General features: G+C 45.6%; 1 protein-coding gene across 2 annotated transcripts in view; it reads right to left on the reverse strand.

The window, feature by feature from the left end:
- Positions 1 to 19,064, reverse strand: part of B4GALT6 (beta-1,4-galactosyltransferase 6) — a 66,266-nt gene that overhangs the window by 20,516 nt on the left and 26,686 nt on the right. The window contains exons 1-2 of one of the 2 annotated variants that reach the window (XM_047794055.1): positions 16,577 to 16,809; positions 15,692 to 15,805 (exon numbers count right to left, since the gene is read on the reverse strand). In XM_047794055.1, coding sequence (XP_047650011.1) covers positions 15,692 to 15,695 — 4 coding nt within the window. In that variant the 5' untranslated portion in view covers positions 15,696 to 15,805; positions 16,577 to 16,809. Of the gene's footprint in view, positions 1 to 15,691; positions 15,806 to 16,576; positions 16,810 to 19,064 lie in introns of those variants that run through there. The other variant, XM_047794054.1, reaches the window with a different exon arrangement.

The raw sequence follows: 19,064 nt of genomic DNA on the forward strand, positions 1-19,064 counted from the left end.
AAATGACACCCCCTGCCCCCTGGCTCCTCTACTCCAAAGCTCGGATATTGGTTGGAGCTGTTGCCAACCAACATGGGTGGCTTTGCTGGTGCCCCCTCATTCGGCAGGTCATAATCTACATGTTCTCAATTCAATACACCAGTTCCAGCTGCTCAATACAACTGAGGAGGAGGACGGGACTGGGGTACAGTTTGTTCCCCCACACAATGCCTTGGAACTGCGAACAGCTAATATCCTCCTCCAATCGGCTTGGTCTCCCTGGGAAGGAAGCACTGCTCATTGGTGCTCAGTGCCCTTGCTCTGTGCTGACATGTACTGCTGCTGCCAGGCTCTGCCATGAAATGCACCCCTGCCCCCCCCCCGAACTGTTGGTGTTGGAAAAGGTCAGATTCCTCTACAGAGACTGGCCAGCAGGCCCACGTCTGCAGCAGCTACATGTCCCATTACTCACTAAATGAGACACCACTTGGTGTGGGTCTGGAATGATCGGCTATAAACACATATGAAAGTCTGGGAGTTTGGGGTTAGTAGATGCAAACTATTACATTTAGAATGGAGAAGCAATGAGGTCCTGCTGTATATAGCACAGCGAACTACATCTAGTCTCTTGTGATAGAACATGATAGAAGGTAATATGAGAAAAAAGTGTGTATATATACACACACGCACACATATACTGGGTATATGTATATATGACTAGGTCACTTTGCTGTATAGCAGAAATTGACAGCCACTGTAAATCAACTATAATAAAATTTTTTAAAATTAAAATAATAGGAGTTCCTGTCGTGGCACAGTGGTTAACGAATCCGACTAGGAATCATGAGGTTGCGGGTTCGATCCCTGGCCTTGCTCATTGGGTTAACGATCTGGCGTTGCCGTGAGTGTGGTGTAGCCCGCAGACCCGGCTCATATCCTGTGTTGCTGTGGCTCTGGCGTAGGCTGGTGGTTACAGCTCCAATTAGACCCCTAGCCTGGGAACCTCCATATGCCAAGGGAGTGGCCCTAGAGAAGGCAAAAAGACAAATAAATAAATAAATAAATAAAATTAAAATAATAAATAAATAAAACCTATCCATTAAAAAAAAAAGGGGTCTGGACACTGGGCTAAAGTGAGCTAACCTGGACCGTCAGGCCCTGCCTCTTTCCCCCAGGAAGGGTCAGGGGCGCAGGCTGTGAGGTCCCAGGAGCCAAGGACAGCTTCTTAAAGCTGGAGGGGAAGGCTGGATGCTGGGCCCGCTGTGTTGGGCCAGGACTGGGTGCTGAGCTTGGGGAGCCAGTCTAACCCGTGAGGAGGCAGCTCTACCAGGGCCAGCATGGCACCAGGAGGCAAACACTGCGAGGCAAGGGCAGCATGAAAGTGGGGCCCTGAGCAAGCCACCGGCTCCCCCCAGCCCCCCAGAGGAGGTGGAAAACTACTACAAGCTTCTAAGACCCCTGCCCCATGGTTTGGGAATTACTGAGCACAGTGGCCTATCCACATGCCAAGGCTATGCTCCCCGGGCCTGGAGCCTTCCTAAGTACATGTGCTAATGCTGCCCTGGTGGAGGTGGACCCGACCCCTGGACAGTTGACTGGGACATCCTAGAGTGGGAGGTGACAGCATATAAGTCAGGAAAGAGGCAACCTCTGTGCCAGGCGTCCCCTGTTACTGTCCATCATACCAAAACATCCAACGATGACCAGGGTGAAAGAGAAATGGACACGCCTAACTACATCTTGACAGAAATGCCAAGTTCTTTAGAAAAATCCATCCAGAGGGAGAGGGAGAAGAGCAATGATTAGCTCCCGGGAGTCTTGGCAACTGGTTCTGAGCTTTGTTTATGGAGGAAGAGACCTCACCAAGCCTCCCAGCCCACAGGGGCAGAAGACGCTCAGCTGCCCTCACAAGATGACCACTGGGCTCTGAGTACCAGCAGCTCCAGAGACCAGGTTCATGACGACTGAATCTTGGAACAGTGGAACACAAGCTGGAAGCCTTTGCTCAGGCGCCATGGGCTCCTCAGAAGACTGTGGTCCCATCCTAATGGCAGAAGCTGTCACCTCGCAGAATGCTGCAGCCTTGGCGGCAGGATCTGTGACCTGACACTACGCTCTGATCGCTGAGAGAGACCGCCACCCAGACCCCTGACCCAGTGACCTGGCCATTCTCTGAGCTTGTCCTGCTCCTGGGCGACAATCACCTGTTCACTTCTCTAATTATCCACGGGATGCTCTCATTGACACTGGAGCCCAAATTTCAGCGCTGTCCCAAAAGCCCTGCAAACATAAATGAGGGGACCCTGAAAAGGACAAGGCATAACCGGCAGGATGGCAGGTGTCACTACTGGAGCAATCTCTTGAAATCTTTTGTTGGTGGCCCCTCACCCCTACCCTTTCCTGGTATAGGTATGGATGCCATAATCACCTACCTGGAGGAATCTGACCCACACCTGGTCCCAAGAAGCACACTCCCCCGCTGTCTTAGGTCTCGGCCATCCAGGGAGAGCCCTGACTGCTTTTCGCTTCCTGATCATGTAGCTGGTGCCCACTGGGTCTAGGGCCATGGAGACATCATGCTCGTGGCTCTCTGCACCGCACTTTCTCCTCCCTCTACCCGCAATGCCTCTGCCTCCCTGCGCCCCCGGAGTCCTGTCTGTCGCACCATTGCACTTCAGTTCCCCTGGGACCACCTTCACATCATAGAACAGGCCCCCAAAACTGTCTCTCCTTCTGCCTCCTCACATCAAAAGCATGCAGTATTGGGAGTTCTCATTGTGGCTCAGCAGGTTAAGAACCTGACTAGTATCCATGAAGACGCAGGTTCAATCCCTGGCCTCACTCAGTGAGGTTAAGAATCTGACGTTGATATGAGCTGTGGTGTAGGTCACAGACATGGCTCGAATCTGGTGTTGCTGTGGCTGTGATGCAGGCTGGCACCTGCAGCTCCGATTCGACCCCTGGCCTGGAAACGTCTATAGGGCTGCGGGTGTGGCCCTAAAAAGACAAAAACAACAACAACAACAACAACAACAACAACAAAAAAACATGCAGCATTCATCCCCAATGTACTGGGAGTAAGCCTGCTACTACCCTCAAGGGGACAGAAGTGCCTCAAGACACCTCCATGGCAGGCAGGGAACAACCCACCATTCAGCAAACCCCTACCTGCAAGCCGAACTCCACCTTAGACCAAAGCCCTGCCCTAGTGCAGCATCAGCAGATACTTCAGCACAGACAGCTTGGATGACAGTTTGGCTTTAGATTACTCTAGATTACATCCCAGGAAGTAGGTGTATGTGCTGTAAAGGGTACTACCTGCTATGTGCATATGAATAATTGTGGACAAACTCAGACAAACTTACAAAAGATGGCCTAACAGGTACTAGAACTGCATAATCTCACTCAAGTTTTTAATCAAATGCCTACCTTAACCTTACCTAACAGCTTTGATTTATTTTCTTGGCTGGACCCCCAACCCATGGGGGGGACGGTTACAGACAGGATTTCACATTGCCATTTGTCTATTGCTATTGCTGATGGCATTTTTGCTTTGCTCAAATGTTTCACGTGCTGGGTGACCAAAACGCTGCCAGTGGCTTTTAGTATCTCTACCGTCCAGAGAATGCTTATGACTTTCCCTAAAGATTGATGCTGTGGCATCACGGGATCAATGGTGATGAGAAAAACAATTTCTGTTTTTCTGAGCTGCTTCCTATTCATTTCACAGTGTGATAACCCCTGTGCTCAGAGTCTGGACATTTAGATAAGGGCTTGAGTTAAGGATTCCTGCCATAAATTTTCACTTTGCTTTTCTAGAGGCACCTTTTAAAAAAACCACTTAGAGCCAACACTAAGAAGAGTTAGTGACCTCTGTCTCAACCACGTTACAAGCAACAGGAGTTTGACACCCTGCTCTCTATCTCCTGGGATAGAAGACTGACTGCTCTTCCCACAAGCTCTTTGCGCCCCCCACACACTCAGTTTCTGGGATCTGTAAGTAATAAATCCTATGACTCTACTTCCTTTGTGTGGGTGTAGTGAAACTGCCACCTTCAACCAAAATAACCCTGTGGGCTCCACTTCCCCAAAGTGGGAGTTCTGATGCTGAGGGAGCTACCTGCTGTCATGTGGGTGGCCTGTGCCCCTTCAATCAATAGGTCTTAATACCCTGGCTCCAGCTACTCAACACATGGCACTAGAAAGAGCACCTATTTCTGTGCACAGGGAGGGAAGGAAAAGAGCATATTATAGAGAGTGGCCAGGAAGAGGCACGGAGCAGATGAGCAAGTGGTGACATGTTTTCCAAACTATGCTCAGAGGAAAGAACCCCTCGAGGGGAGCCTGTGGTCAGGGGAGGGAGGACTTGAGCTGCTCCCCACTGCACCCACTAAGGCTACTCCCACCTCCTTTACATACTGGGTGTCCCTTCCAGGTTTCACTCAAGAAAGCGCTCCAGTGCTCTAAAGTCAGGAGAGGAGACCTCTGGCTCTACTCGTAAAGAACAGGCCATCAGTCAGGCCAGCCCCCTTCACTTTGCTTGCTGAGATTTCAAGGACAGCTGAAAAGGAAGGACCCACTGAGCTCAAGAGGGCTCCCCATCTTCACTCCGTGCTGGGTCTGAGGCTGGCCAGCGCTGTACATGCTCTTTGCCCAGTTAGAAATGAAAAAGCCAAAAAATCTACTTATTGGCTGAAATCTATTTACCCAGCAGTGTCACCCATCAGCCTACAGATGTAAACACTGTGAACAGTGGTTTTCACTATTTGGAAGGTGGGACGGGGGTCAGAAGGAAAAGAGCAGGAGAACTGGGCGCCTAAGAGAGGATCGACTGCCACATAGCGGGAGGAAAAGTGGAGGAAGGCAGTCAGTGATGAGCTGCCTCTTAGTCTGGCCAGCAAAGCCTGCTCTCAATCACTTGTTTTGTGTGTGAGGGAGTAACCTGGTTGCACCGCTGGTTACGTGGCACATGCGCTCTAACTTCATCCCGCTGAATCGGCAGGACATGCAACTGTGCCTCCTGCTTTGGGAAGCAGGACCTGAACGGCCTGGGATCCGTCAGGTATGCACAGGCCCAAATCATAGGTTCATGTTGTGGGGATTACAACATATCACATGAAGTGGTTTAGGATATTATTAAAATATAATTCTTTTCTTTTTCTTTTTTTTTTTTTTTTTTTTTTTTTTTGCTTTTTAGAGTCCCACCTGCAGCATAGGGAAGTTCCCAGGCTAAGGGTCGAATTGGAGCTACAGCTTCCGGCCACAGCCACAGCCACAGCCACAGGGGATCCGAAACACGTCTGCAAACTTCACCATAGCTCATGGCAATGCTGGATCCCCAAAACACTGAGTGAGGCCAGGGATTGAAACCGCATCCTCATGGATTCTAGTCGGATTCATTTCTGCTGAGCCTTGACGGGAACTCCTAAAATATAATTCTTAAAATAACAAATATTTGGAGTTCCCACCATGGTACAACAGGATCAGTGGATTCTTAGCAGTGCCAGGACCCAGGTTCGATCCCTGGCCCAGCACAGTGAATTAAAGAATCCAGCGTTGCCACAACTGCAGCTCAGATTGGATCCCTGGCCCTGAAACTGCATATGCCTTGAAGTGGCAAAAAAGAAAAAAAACAAAAACAAAATGAATATTCAATACATATGAATTACCTACATTTACATTTTTCTTACATTTCAGGTAGAACTTAAGGCATATTATCTCTAGCCAAAGAGTTGTTTTCTCTACAAATCAACACGTTTCAGTGACTACTTTACTCAGTTTGGGGCCTACCTGTATTTTCTGGCATCTAAAGCCTAAGTCTGGACACTCTGGCTCCTGTCACTGTTTACTCTTAGGGTTCCCGAAGTACAGAGAAAGCCCTGAATTTCCTCTAGAACTATCCCTTCAGGTGAATTCTTTTCCCAAGTCACAATTTTTACAATAAGGTGGCACATCCCCTCCCAACCCTGCAGGCTGCTACCAAGGGCAGCCGAGAGGCTGAAAAGTTACCACAAGTGTGTCATCCTGCCCCCAGCTGCCACACAGCCATCTTTGAAACCAACACTAAAAGCTGCCCATTCCCAGGGCATTCCTTTAGCTTTTCAATTTCTAGAATCATATAACGTCTACTTACAAAAAAGATTTCTTACTCAACTATTCCTGAAGTGGCCAAATATGACTATTCTAAGCAGAATAGTTTTTAGTCCCGCTTCCCCAGTGCCAAGGCACTGCCTGGATACAGGATGGGTGAATGAATGAATGAATGGACAGGTGAATGGATGGATGCATGTATAGACAGATGGAGGAATGAATGGATGGATGAATGAATGAATGGAAAGATGAATGAATGAGCAGATGAATACGTGCACAGAGGAATGGCAGAGCTGGCCATGTATCTTGACTCCCCTCTCTGCTTCGTTCCTCCTTGCATTTTCATTCCTTGGCTCCACCAGGTGCTAAAATATGCCTTTAAGACTTACTTTGTCTTAAATATGTACAAAATATGGCCCACATATAGGTGGCCCAAAATAGCAGCCTCCTGGACAGCCCAAGTTCTCATTGCTTACTCTTGACCATAACACACACTTCTAACTCCAATTTCCTCCCTCACATTGCTTTCTCCTGCTTTCCTCTGAAGGACTATCTGTCATCTCCAGTTAACTCTCTCTGCTCCCTGTTCCCAGCTGTGCCTTGTAATCGTTGCTCAGTGAATCTCTGGTCTACTCCTGGAGGCCTCACATCCTTCATCATATCCTTGCAAACTGTTTTCTAGTCCCTGACTACTGGCAACTCCTTTCATGTCATAATTCACCACCACTCTTATTTCCTCAATTCGGAGCTACATCACTCATGTTCTGCCTTTTGACATATGGACATACCCTACAATGTGTGCACAGTTAATGTACTGCACACACAGTACACAGAACTTCTTTCTTGTTCCCAAAAAGCCATTATGAAATTAATGATGTGTATTGTCAAGAAAAGGGTATATCACATACTCCTCTGGCCTTTTCAAGTGGTTTTCTGAAACTATCCAATTGCAAAGAAGTTTCCATATGCTGTACCTCAATGTTCTTTCTTGAATACCATCCCCACTCCTCATCTTAAGTAAAACACTATTCTCCCTTTCAAATTCGTCAAGTGCTTACTTTCTGAGGTCCGCGGTCTTGGGGCCAGGCACGTAAGAAGGTATTCTGCAGACTCATACCTATATCTCACCAAAAAAAATCACTCCTTCCTTCTTACATAAATTTACCTCCTTTGAAATTTCTGACTTTTAGCCAAACCACCTCCTAATAATACGGAGCAACACTCACCAACAGGTGCCCTGCTCTCCCTGGTCATCCTTCTAACACCCAGCTCTGTATTCATACCCTGAGCATTACTGTCACCTAGAAATGACTGGCGGTGGCAAAGTTCAAAGCCAGTCAGTTCTGACTTCATGTCCTCTCTGCTGTAGCCCCATTTTTCTGTCTCTCTGGTCTCCTAATAAGTCCACTGGCTAATTTTGGAGGAGTGGCTAAGAATCACCAGGCCCATCTGTTGAGAATGGATGTCACTGATCCATTCTCAAAACTCCTGTGTTAGTGGATGCACAGGGGTCATGTTTGTGGGCATCCAGCTTCACCTGAACACATCTCAGGGGCTTGAAACTGCCCACTGTTGAGTCCTGCCTCCCAGAGAAAGAAGCTAGAACCCACTCTCCCAACCTCTCCAGCAGACAGAAGCAGTCACGTGACCAGGGGCATCAGCAGGAGACTCTGAAGCAGAAGTAAACACCATGAACACACAGGCACTTTGCCAAACTATTTTTCAATAAAAGTGGTGGCAGAAGCTTCTGGCTTTAGGGCCCCAGTGTGGCACCTTCAGTCCCCAGACATGAGCAGGGCTGGTCACAGCTGCGGTCTCTGCCCAATAGTCTGGGCTTTGTTCTGGGTGCTTGGCCTCTGAACCTAACTTTGCACCTACCCAGGTTTTTTGGAGGCCATTTGATACCTTTTCATAAATCTCCTCTTAAACCAAATCAAGGTGTATTCTGTGGTTTATAACCAAGAAACCTGATTTTCCTTTTGGGTCTGGGTTTTGGCCTAGAGGCCTGCATTTTAAACCAGTGTCCCTGCTGCATGGCACCTCTGGATGACACAGAGAGAAGCACAGCTCCACGAGTTTCACCCAATCCCAGCACCTTGCAATGGACTGAATGTTTGTCCCCTCCACCCCCCAAGTTCATATGCTGATATCCTAACCCTCAAATGTGATGGGATGAGGAGGTGGCACCTTTGGGAAGTGATTACATCATGAGGATGAAGCCCTCATAAATGGAATTAGTGTCCTTATAAAAGAGATCTCAGAGAGATCCTCCATCCCTTCCACCATGTGGCGACACAGCAAGAAGATGGCCATCTATGAACAAGGAAGCAGGCCCTCACCTGACACCAAATCTGGCAGCACCATGACGGTGGAGGTCCAGCCACCAGAACCATGAGAAATAAACACCTGCTACTGAAGCCACCCACTCTGTGGTATTTCGCTTTAGCAGCTGAAACAGACTAAGACACACCTACACACCCACAAACTCTGTTGTATTTCCCTCCCTTCCTGGCTACACATGATCAACAATTTCCCATCCTCTAACTCTTCCCCCAGTAAACACCCTGATGAAAATCACACAGGCACATCGATTAATTCCATTATTTAGGTGACAACAGATAATGTATTGCCTTCAACACTGTAAGCTTTCCACAGAAACATATTATCTGTACATTTTGACCCCCCCCCGGGGGGGGGGGCGGTGAGGAGTAGGGAGGAGGGCTCTGTTGCAAACCAGTTAGTCAGCAGCTTTTAATTTATGATTAATTGGGAGTTCCGACTGTGGTGCAGCAGAAACGAATCTGACTAGGAACCATGAGGTTGCGGGTTTGATCCCTGGACTCGCTCAGTGGGTTAAGGATCCGGTGTTGCCATGAGCTGTGGCTGTAGGTCGCAGATGCGGCTTGGATCTGGCATTGCTGTGGCTCTGGCGTAGGCTGGCGGCAACAGCTCTGATTAGACCCCTAGCCTGGGAACATCCATATGCCGCAGATGCGGCCCTAAAAGGACAAAAAAAAAAATATGACTAATTGATTCCACTTCACATTCCCTATAACAGCTTTTTAAATATTTACTGCTCCCCTTCAAGCTTCTCGGTCCTTCTTGGCCATCCCCTCCCCCCCTCAAATGTACACAACCTCCTCCTTTATGAGGAGCATGGAAGCAACAGGCCTGAACCCTCTTTCTCCCCATCATCTCCAAATGCACCACACACCCCCCCTCAGGGGAGGAGGTGCCCCTCCTACATTCCAAACTCATTCCTGACCTGAGCACATTCTGTCTCCTGTCACTTCCTCCAGAACCCGGGGCCCCTGGATACTTCCTTCACTTCCCATCTCATCGGCCCATTGTCTTTGTTTTAAACCAGGTAGTTTTTAGACATTTCGCATCTCTTCTCAGGATGTTTGCACATTTGCCTTTCACCCTGCCACTCCACTGAAACTGCGCTGCCTGTGGTCCCATGACTTCTCTAGGTGCCGATTCAATGGCCTTTCAAAGTATGTGATGCAACAGCACCTTTTCCTCAATGGCCTCCTCCACCTCCCTGGCTGCTTTCCATTCTCTGTGGACCACCCCTCGCCCCTTGGATGCTCATGGTCTCCAGGGGCCACTAGCAGCCTTCCTCCAGGCTCACTTCCTCTCATCTCTAGCTCAGATCCCTCTGCTGAAATTCAGGCCCCAAATTAACTCTCTGAGCTTTAAACACAAGAGGCCCAGCACTGAACTCATTCACTTCCCCTTTTCCCAAAGGGGACTGGTTTCAGTTAATGGCCACCTAACCAGAAACCTGGAAATCAACCCCAATCTCTCAGCTGGTCACTGCATCCAGCCAAGAGCATCCCTCTACTCTCGGGTGCCTCCTGCACTCTCCGGCCCCACAGCCTAGGTATGTGCCCCTGTCACTCCTGGGCCCCCTGCAGGAAGCTCCTCACAGCCCTTTCAGATCCAGCCCTTCCCCCTTTTCGTCCTTCTCAACTTCTCATCAGAATCATCTTTCCAAGCACCCTCCTAGCCACATCACGAATCTGCCTAAAGCAGATGAATGGTACATTCCCTAAAGCAGGGCTTTCTGTTTGTTTTTGTTTTACCCTTTTTTTTTTGTCCTGAGATCCTTGGAAAACTGTGCACCCTTAGCTTAGAGAGACGCACACCAGGCTGTAAAGCAATCCTCTGCACAAACATGCTTGGGGGCTCCACTCCCTGCTGACACCCATGCATGGATGACCAGGGATTCGTGGCACCCAGAGACGGGTAAGTCCTTCACACAAAGCCCCTCGCCTCCCTGTCCAGCCTCACTTCCCACACATCCCACTATCCACCCATCTGGTCACAATGGACCACTCTCCATTCCTAGAATACAGAGCCTCCTGCACTCGGATGCTGTCCCCTTCAGCTACCTATTCAGGTGTCTTGCAAGACCCACTTCCCATGTCCCCTGTCTCCTTTCGTCACATGACAACCCTTCTCTGCCTGCATTACCTGCTCTAGCTGGCAGCACACAGTGCCCCCCCCCACCCCCCTGCACAACACCCTCCCCCCCAGCCCCGTACACAACAGAGGGCCTGTGGGAGTCACAGCCCTATTCACACCTGCTCCTTTACGCTAAACTGGCTCCATCGCTCTTTTTACAATAAATGTAGGCATGACGGTTTGTCACATTAAGCATTATTTGAGATTCTCTGAAGTTTATTTGCTTCTTTTCCCTCTTGGCTGATTTTCATTTAAACTATTTAAACTTATCTCAAAAAGTCCTTGTAGCTTTTGTTATACTCCTAAGGCTAGCACTTATAGAAGCCATCAGGGTTAAACCACAAAGGAGACTATTCCAAAAATGCTAAGGACGAAATAAGTAAAAGTCACTGCAAAAGCATTTTATTTGAATCATTAAAAGATAGGAAATCTACAGGTAAGTTATCTTCATTTTAAGGCAAAGTGTACAGCTGACACTCTCCATCTCTACCTCACCCAGAAAAACCAAAACATCCAAGCTGAGCACTTAGTTATTTTTCAGCTGTAGAGAAAGTGAATTGTTAGCACGGAGAATCTCATATAAATTTAATAAAGCTGAAATGTGGATTAGCCCTCTGGAGAATCTATAAATACTAATAGTAACAAATAAGTATTCACTCATATAACATTTAAAACAGGGTAATTGATTGAATGTGAAATATTGCTGAAATCTATGAAATCAACTGTATGTGAATTCCAACTGGAAAAGCTCAAACTTCATCTTTATGGTAATCCAGTGCCAGCAAAAATCAAAAAGAAGTGACAGCTGGATAATCAAACACCAATTTTAAACCTTAATTTCACTTTTGGGGATTATAGGAAAATTCATCGTCATTCGTACTTGGTTTGCATCTAAGTAGATCATCTTCTTACCCAGACTCTCCTTAACTATTATTGGGGGAGGCACCGCAGTCAATTACTTTGTGTGATGTTATAATAAAAATTTTATACTTAGGCATTATGCTGTTCTCTATCATCAATGGGAAATAATGCTGTTAATTAAAAACAAATTAAGGATGAACAGCAAAAAAAAGCCTTAACTCCACACGTTTCTCCTATGTTTCTCACTCCCTTGATCATTGTAAAACCTGGCTCCATCATTCAAAGAAATGGGGAAAAAGAAAGGGAATACCATGTTAACATCCATTAAGCTTCAGGCCTTTTGCTTTTTTTTTTTTTTTTTTTAAATCCTCCTGACACTATGAAGTTGACATATAATCTTGGGTTTTGCTTTTTGCTTTTGCTTTGCAAGATGTCTCTAGTTTATTTACATTTGCTAACAAGAAGCTTAGCTCCTCGGACAAGTAACATACACACCCCAGAGGCTAAAGCAATTAAGGCCAGGTTTTACAGGGAGGTAAACTGAGGCTTTACTTTGCAGCAGTCACGTGGCTAGTGGGGGGCTCGCCAGGGTGGCTCATGCAAGGCCCTTTTGGCAGAAGCCTCATTATGTTGGCTGTACCCATGGCCCCTTCCCAAGGAGTTGTCTGTACATGGTCACATTTTCTATTCAACTGCTGGCCACAGCTAACTGGACAAGGGATGGGTACTGGACCCAAAGCCTGCAGAGGCTTTCATGAAAAGGAGGCTGGCCAAACCTGTGTGACCCTCTCTTGCAGAAGAATGTGAGGCTCTGGCAGAAGCAGAGAGAAGGAGCAGGGGCACCAAGACATTTGGCAAAAGGCAGTGAGGAGCAGCCGTGACAATCTTTCAAGCACAGGAGCATTTACAAAGTACAGGACTTGGGGAGAGGAAGGCCTGGCAGGCAGATACTTTGAAACAGGGTTCAATTAGTACCCACCAAGCAATAATTAAGAAAATGGCAACTGAACCAAGAACAGAAAGATTTCCCCCAACTATAAACCCCTGAATATGCAAATTACGAAAATGAAATTATTGTAATCAATATTTCAACAGAACATTACCCAGTGGTTTCAGTACTGCACAGACGAAAACACTCATTTTTAGAAAACCAAGGCTGCAGTAACAAAGTAATAACACAGAGTTCCCTTCCTGGCTCAGCAGTTAATGAACCTGACCAGGATCCATGAGGATGCAGGTTCAATCCCTGGCCTTGTTCAGTGGGTTAAGGATGCGTGCTGCTGTGAGCTGGGGTGTAGGTTGCAGCTCGGACCCCAAGTGTCTGTGGTGCAGGCCAGCAGCTGTAGCTCTGATTCGACCCCTAGCTTGGGAACCTCCATCTGTTGCAGTTCTGGCCCTAAAAAGCAAAAAAAGCAAAAAAAAAAAAACAAAAAAAACATGAAAAACCACAAAATAATGAAAAATACATAGATAGCCACAAAAACCAGAGTGTCATCCTCTATGACAGATGATGGGACAGCCAGGGGATAACAATATGACGATATGAGAATTGACCGACAATTTCTTTTAAACATTCAGGCCCCATACCCAATAAGTAAAATCAGAAATTTAGGGGTTGGGTCCAAGAATTAGAAAAGCTCATCAAGCTGTGGTGCAGCCAGAATAGGTTCTAGATCAGTGGGTCTGTGGCCCAAGGATCACCAGCATCAACATGACCTGGGACTTTGTTAGAAACGAAAATTCTCAGATCCCACTCCAGATCTACTGAAGCTGAAACTCAAAGGGTGGGGCACAGCAATGTGTGTTTTACAAGACTATCTAGTGATTTTGATGTACCCTGAACTTTGAGAATCATGGCCTTGGCTGATAATGAAAGGTGAACCTGACTTTCTACTGTAGATATGTAATCTCTATCAATAATATACTGAAAAAAATCCTACAAAATATGACAAAGGCTAACTTCCTCAATGAAGAAAAGTTATATAAAGACATAAAAAACAGGAGTTCCCGTCGTGGCGCAGTGGTTAACGAATCCGACTAGGAACCATGAGGTTGCGGGTTCGGTCCCTGCCCTTGCTCAGTGGGTTAAGGATCCGGCGTTGCCGTGAGCTGTGGTGTAGGTTGCAGACGTGGCTCGGATCCCGAGTTGCTGTGGCTCTGGCGTAGGCTGGTGGCTACAGCTCCGATTGGACCCCTAGCCTGGGAACCTCCATATGCCGAGGGAGCGGCCCAAGAAATAGCAAAAAGACAAAAAAAAAAAAAAAGACATAAAAAACACACTTAGATACTGAGGACATTAAAACATATAAATAAATAAGAAAATCTAAAAATGTCCATTTAAAATTTTAATTCTATAAAAATCAAGGTACTAACTTACATGCATAAAGGATGCTTAAAATCTGGGGAGGGAGGCTACACACAACTAAAAATTTCAAAATAGAAAAAAAAAATGCAAAATAGGAGTTCCCACTGTGGCTCAGCTGATTAAGGACATGACGTTGTCTCTGTGAGGGGGTGGGTTTGAACCCTGGCCTTGGACAGTGGGTTAAGGATCCAGCATTGCCGCAAGCTGTGGTGTAGGTCACAGATGTGGCTCAGATCTGGTGCTGCTATGGTTGTGGTGTAGGCCTGCAGCTGCTGCTTTGATTCAACCCCTAGCCCGGGAACTTCCATATGCTACAGATGTGGCTGTAAAAATAAAAAATTGCAGAATAACAGTCATATGGTTTCTGAGTGATTATAGTGGGTTTTTTTTTAAATGATAATACATCATCTTCATAATTTTGAATACATGTTTAAAACAGTATCTTGATCCCTACCTCATATGACAAAGTTTTAAAAAAAATTTAAAACAAAATTATAAAATTATTAGGAGGAAATAAAAGAGTATTTGTGTGGCTTTGCAGTAGTAAGGAGAGCTTTTTTAAGACCCCCAAAAAGCAAAAACCTTAAATAATGTGTTTATACATTTAAAAACATGATTTTAAGCTCCTATAAAAGACTCCATAAACAAAATGAAAAGACAAACCAATTACAACACATACAGCAGACAATAGGTCACTGCCAGGATTTCTAGAAAGAACTCCCACTGATGTACACAAAAATCTAACTAACCAATAAGGAACCAATAAAGTAGCAACTGAGTGAGGCACAGAAGGGAAAATTCAAAACCACTCACAACCACAGAAAAAGTCACTCAAACCCATTCATAACAAAGAAAGTAAAAACAGAAAGGAGATGGCTTTTTTTTTTTTTTTTCTCTCTCTTGGGCTGCTCCCGCGGCACATGGAGGTTCCCAGGCTAGGGGTCGAATCAGAGCTGTAGCCACCGGCCTACGCCAGAGCCACAGCAACGCGGTATCCGAGCCGTGTCTGCAACCTATACCATAGCTCACGGCAACGCCGGATCCTTAACCCACTGAGCAAGGCCAGGGACCAAACCCGCAACCTCATGGTTCCTAGTCGGATTCGTTAACCATTGTGCCACGACAGGAACTCCGGAGATGGCTTTTTTATCATAATGGCAAAAAGTGTTTTATCTATAAGAATAGCAAAAGTTTTAAAGCCCATTAATATCAAAAGTGGTACATTCACATGAGCTTTTTGCTCCTGGGGATATAAACTGGTCTAGCTGCTGTGGACTGCAACCAAGCCCGCCTCCCCTGTAATTCCACTTCTAGGCGTGAACCCTCAAGCACATATGCACAGGGAAACCTGCACAACATCATTCCTTAACAGCACTGCTTTGTGATAGCAAAAACGTGGAAACAACCTAAATGTCCACCAGCAGAGAAAAAAGTAAATGAAAGGTGATACATTTATTCAAAGACATATCACACAATAGTCAAGGCAAAGAAACAGATCTATATGTATGGATCAACAGGGACCATTCTCAAAAAATAAGCCAGCCAGCTACAGAATGAAATGCAATTTTAAAACCATTTCTATAAATTCTTAAAACCTCTAAAGACATTCTAATTTTCTCTCTACATGTAAAAAATCATTTTAAAATCATTTTAAGAATAATTCTACAACTACAGATCAAACTCACAATAGAGGTTATTTCTGGGTAGGGGAGAAGCTTTTTCTTCAGCTTTTCAATCCTCCCCCTTCAAAAAAAATGCTTTGCCAAAAAAAAAAAAAAAAAAAGAAAAAGTAGAACAACATGTTACATGATATGAACGTGAGCACACCCAGTGATGATCCAAGGGTGGGGTGCTCAAAGCCTCATGATTTTTATTATTTCATTATAATACAAGCAAAGAGTTAAGTCAAAATTAGATGACACTTACGCATGTAAGGCAGTTTTTCTGGGCAGGGGAGGTATGGCGAGTATGTGAAGTTTTCCGGAAGATACGTTGTTGTTTGAACCAGATAATCACTTGAATTATTGCCCTCGGGATAATCTTAGAGAGAGAGAGAAAAGTTACAACCAAAAAATTGCCTTTTGCTCTGCTCCTAGTATGAGACATGTCGCTGTGAAAAGACGACAATCTGCAATCTCCAGCAGCACTTAAAAGCAATTATCTGTAAAGAACTAGAGGAAAGCAAAATACAGCTGCCCTGACGACTCTCCACTCGCGCCTCACCCGCTGCCAGAAAGGGCCTCTCAGGATGACTTCCCTGGGGAACCTGGGACTAGTCTGGAGAGTGCAGGGGCCCATTTGTGACCTTAGGAGGACAGCGGCTCCCATCCCTCCCCAAGCTGAGGGGGAACAAAAGAGGGTGTGAAAGGATACACCCTCTTTCGATCCACACCCCCAGGGGCTGTTTGAGAGTGTGATCCTCTCCACACTCAAACAGCCCCCAGGGCATCCTAGACACCCACACAACCATATCACGGCTTCCAGCAACCACAGAACACAGGGGCGGAAGGAGTGTTTTCTCACCACCCCACACTTCAGACACTGAGAGTTACCCACTCAACTGCCTTCCGTAATCGAGCCATTTAAAATCTTTAAATGAGTCACCTCTACCCCAAAGGGCTGCAATGTCTGGGGAGCCCTGCAGCTATTATTACTTCAGGTCTGTTATTCTTAGATTCAGCAAATCATGGAGCACAGAGAGCACTGGTTTGGAGCCCCAAAGTCAAATGCTGAGTTCAAATCCTGCTTCCACATGCACTAGCCTGGCGGATGGTACAGGGCAAGACAAGGAAGCCTCTCATCTACGCATACCTCACGTTGTCGTTTTCAGGTTTCAGAAAGATGAATGGACCAGGTGCTTTAGACAATCTCTAGCCCACACGCATACTGAGGAACTTTAGCCCTGAGCGACTGCTTTAGAAACGAGCCCCTGACTCATCCCGGAACAATCTGAGCTTTCGGAGTTTTAAATGTGAAACGGAGGAGATCATATTTCAGTCCCTTTCTAGAACAAAGTTCTGTGATGCAAATCTGGGAACCGTGACCTGCCAACTTCCTGCTATGTAAGAGGAAGCTGGTCTAAGAGAATGAGACCAACGTGCGGTGAGTAAGAGATGAGAAATGGAAACCGCTGATTAAACTACTGTCTGTCTTCTGGGTCACAAAACCTGTACTCAAAGCAAATGAAGTTCTTCCTAGCAGACACTTTAGGAAAATGTAAAGACATTCTTTCGGACTTTAGTAATCTACTCTGATGACAAAGGTACTCCTTCCTGCATGAAGAGTTAGGGAAGAGAAAGATGGGCATATGACTTAAAGGAGAGTCCTCTCTACCAGTGACCAGCAAGCAAAAGACTGAAGGTCAAAATCACAGCCTAAAAGCTAAACCCTCTCACCACGGAATCCTGGAAATTGAATAAGAAGTGTGTGAGAAGAGGCAAAGAGACACTAAACACCTCTCATCTACGCCCTGGCCCAACATATTCATTCATGATCAAAATACAGTAGGTGGATGGGGAAATAACAATTGATTACAATTTTAAAAATAAATAAATAAAACGGTTTAAAAAAAAAAAAAAAACAGTAGGTGGGGATGCGGCCTGGGAGCCAGGACAGTCCTAGGAGCAAGAGAGACACACCCCACCTCCAGGCCCACCTGCTGGAAAGGGCCCTGCAGAGGCTGCTAAGCAGAATCCCCTTACGAATTTGGTAAGGTGTTGGCAAGGTTTTAAGGTAAGGGTATTACCAGAAAACCCCAACCTGATAAGGAGGGACCAGGTGATGGTACAAAACCCCAACCTGATAAGGAGGGACCAGGTGACGGTACAACGGCTGAGGCCCATACCACTAGGAAGTGAGAAAGCCCCAGGGACAGCATCCTCCCCAGTGCCTTTCTCCAGAGGAGCCCTGGAAAGCATTTGATTTGGAAAATCCTCTAAGACGCAGGGGAGAGAGACTCAAGGGACATCAACTGTTTTATATGCCAAGACATCTAGGGACCGACTGACCTAAGAAATCCGTTTAGGAGCCAAACTCTGTGTCTTACCCATAGATCTCAAAGACTTAAAGATACTAAACATAAAATAGGGATAAGGAACTCCAGCAACATTCTGATTCTTGTTTTCCAATGCTTTCAAAAATATATCTAGATATACATCAAGTTTCAAGTTATAGTTAAAAAAAAAAGTTCTCCTCTTATGGGAACTCCCACTATGCTGGCTAAGCTTCTACTCTACACTGTGCATTTGCAGAAGCTGAAGGCAGATGATAAAAGAGGTTGTCCCTGAGAGTCCACTGCTTTTATGTGTTCCAAAGGCTCATTTTCTCATTTTCTTATAATAATGAAGATGATACACTCACATAATCTTAAAGTCATTTCTTAAATGTCATGGAGTTAACTTTAATTAAGAGTATCTTCCTACTCCACATAATTTATTAATTCTTGTCATTAAAGCTTGGACCCCTTCTCTTAGCCACATACTAGGATTCTATAACTCCACATCTGACTCACAGAAATTGTAAGCTCTCCAGACATTTCTGCAAAACAAACTTAACAGCAGTTCCCTTTGGGGAGTCTTGTGGACAAAAGGAGAGCTGGAAGATTCTTTTGCTTTTTATTTTCATGTTAAAATGACTGAATTTTTCACAAAAGAACCCTTCAATCACTTATCAGTTTTTAAATAACCATTTTAAAAAAACCTTAAAGACATGCAATATCAATATATTCATGTCCTTTAAACACAAAATTTTGGAGCTAAACATGTTATTCTGGGCTACATCATTATAAATGATCCTAAGGATCTCAACTCCTTGCTAAACTAATAAAAACATCTCTGTGTCCCTTGAGGTTCTGTGTCCAGTGGTAGTTACATGTTCTCAATATACTGTGCAGAGAAGGCTACCTACCCCATTGCCATTAGTCTATAAAGCTCTTTTAGTTGAATACAAATTGTCTTTTATTTCTAGCATCTAATAAAGTACCGACAACACAGCAGAAATTCACTGCAAATGAACACTTCACAGCTGATGATAGAGCCATCAATGATTTAGACTTTTGGAGACTATGACGTCATAAACCCACATAGTCATTATTCCTATGAAAATGGTTAGGTCCATGGAGTAGAACCACTGCTTTCAAAATCGGGAGTTTTAAAAGGTGATGCCTGACAGATGCGACGGAGACTGAGCCACCACAGCACCTGTAAAATTAAGACATTATTTCAGCTAATGAATGGATGAAAACACAGTGAGACCTGGGCCCCTGCCTGCTCCCTCCCTTTCAGAGCCACACCCAAATAAA

This window comes from Phacochoerus africanus, chromosome 8, assembly GCF_016906955.1.
Source record: "Phacochoerus africanus isolate WHEZ1 chromosome 8, ROS_Pafr_v1, whole genome shotgun sequence".
NCBI classification, from domain to species: domain Eukaryota; kingdom Metazoa; phylum Chordata; class Mammalia; order Artiodactyla; family Suidae; genus Phacochoerus; species Phacochoerus africanus.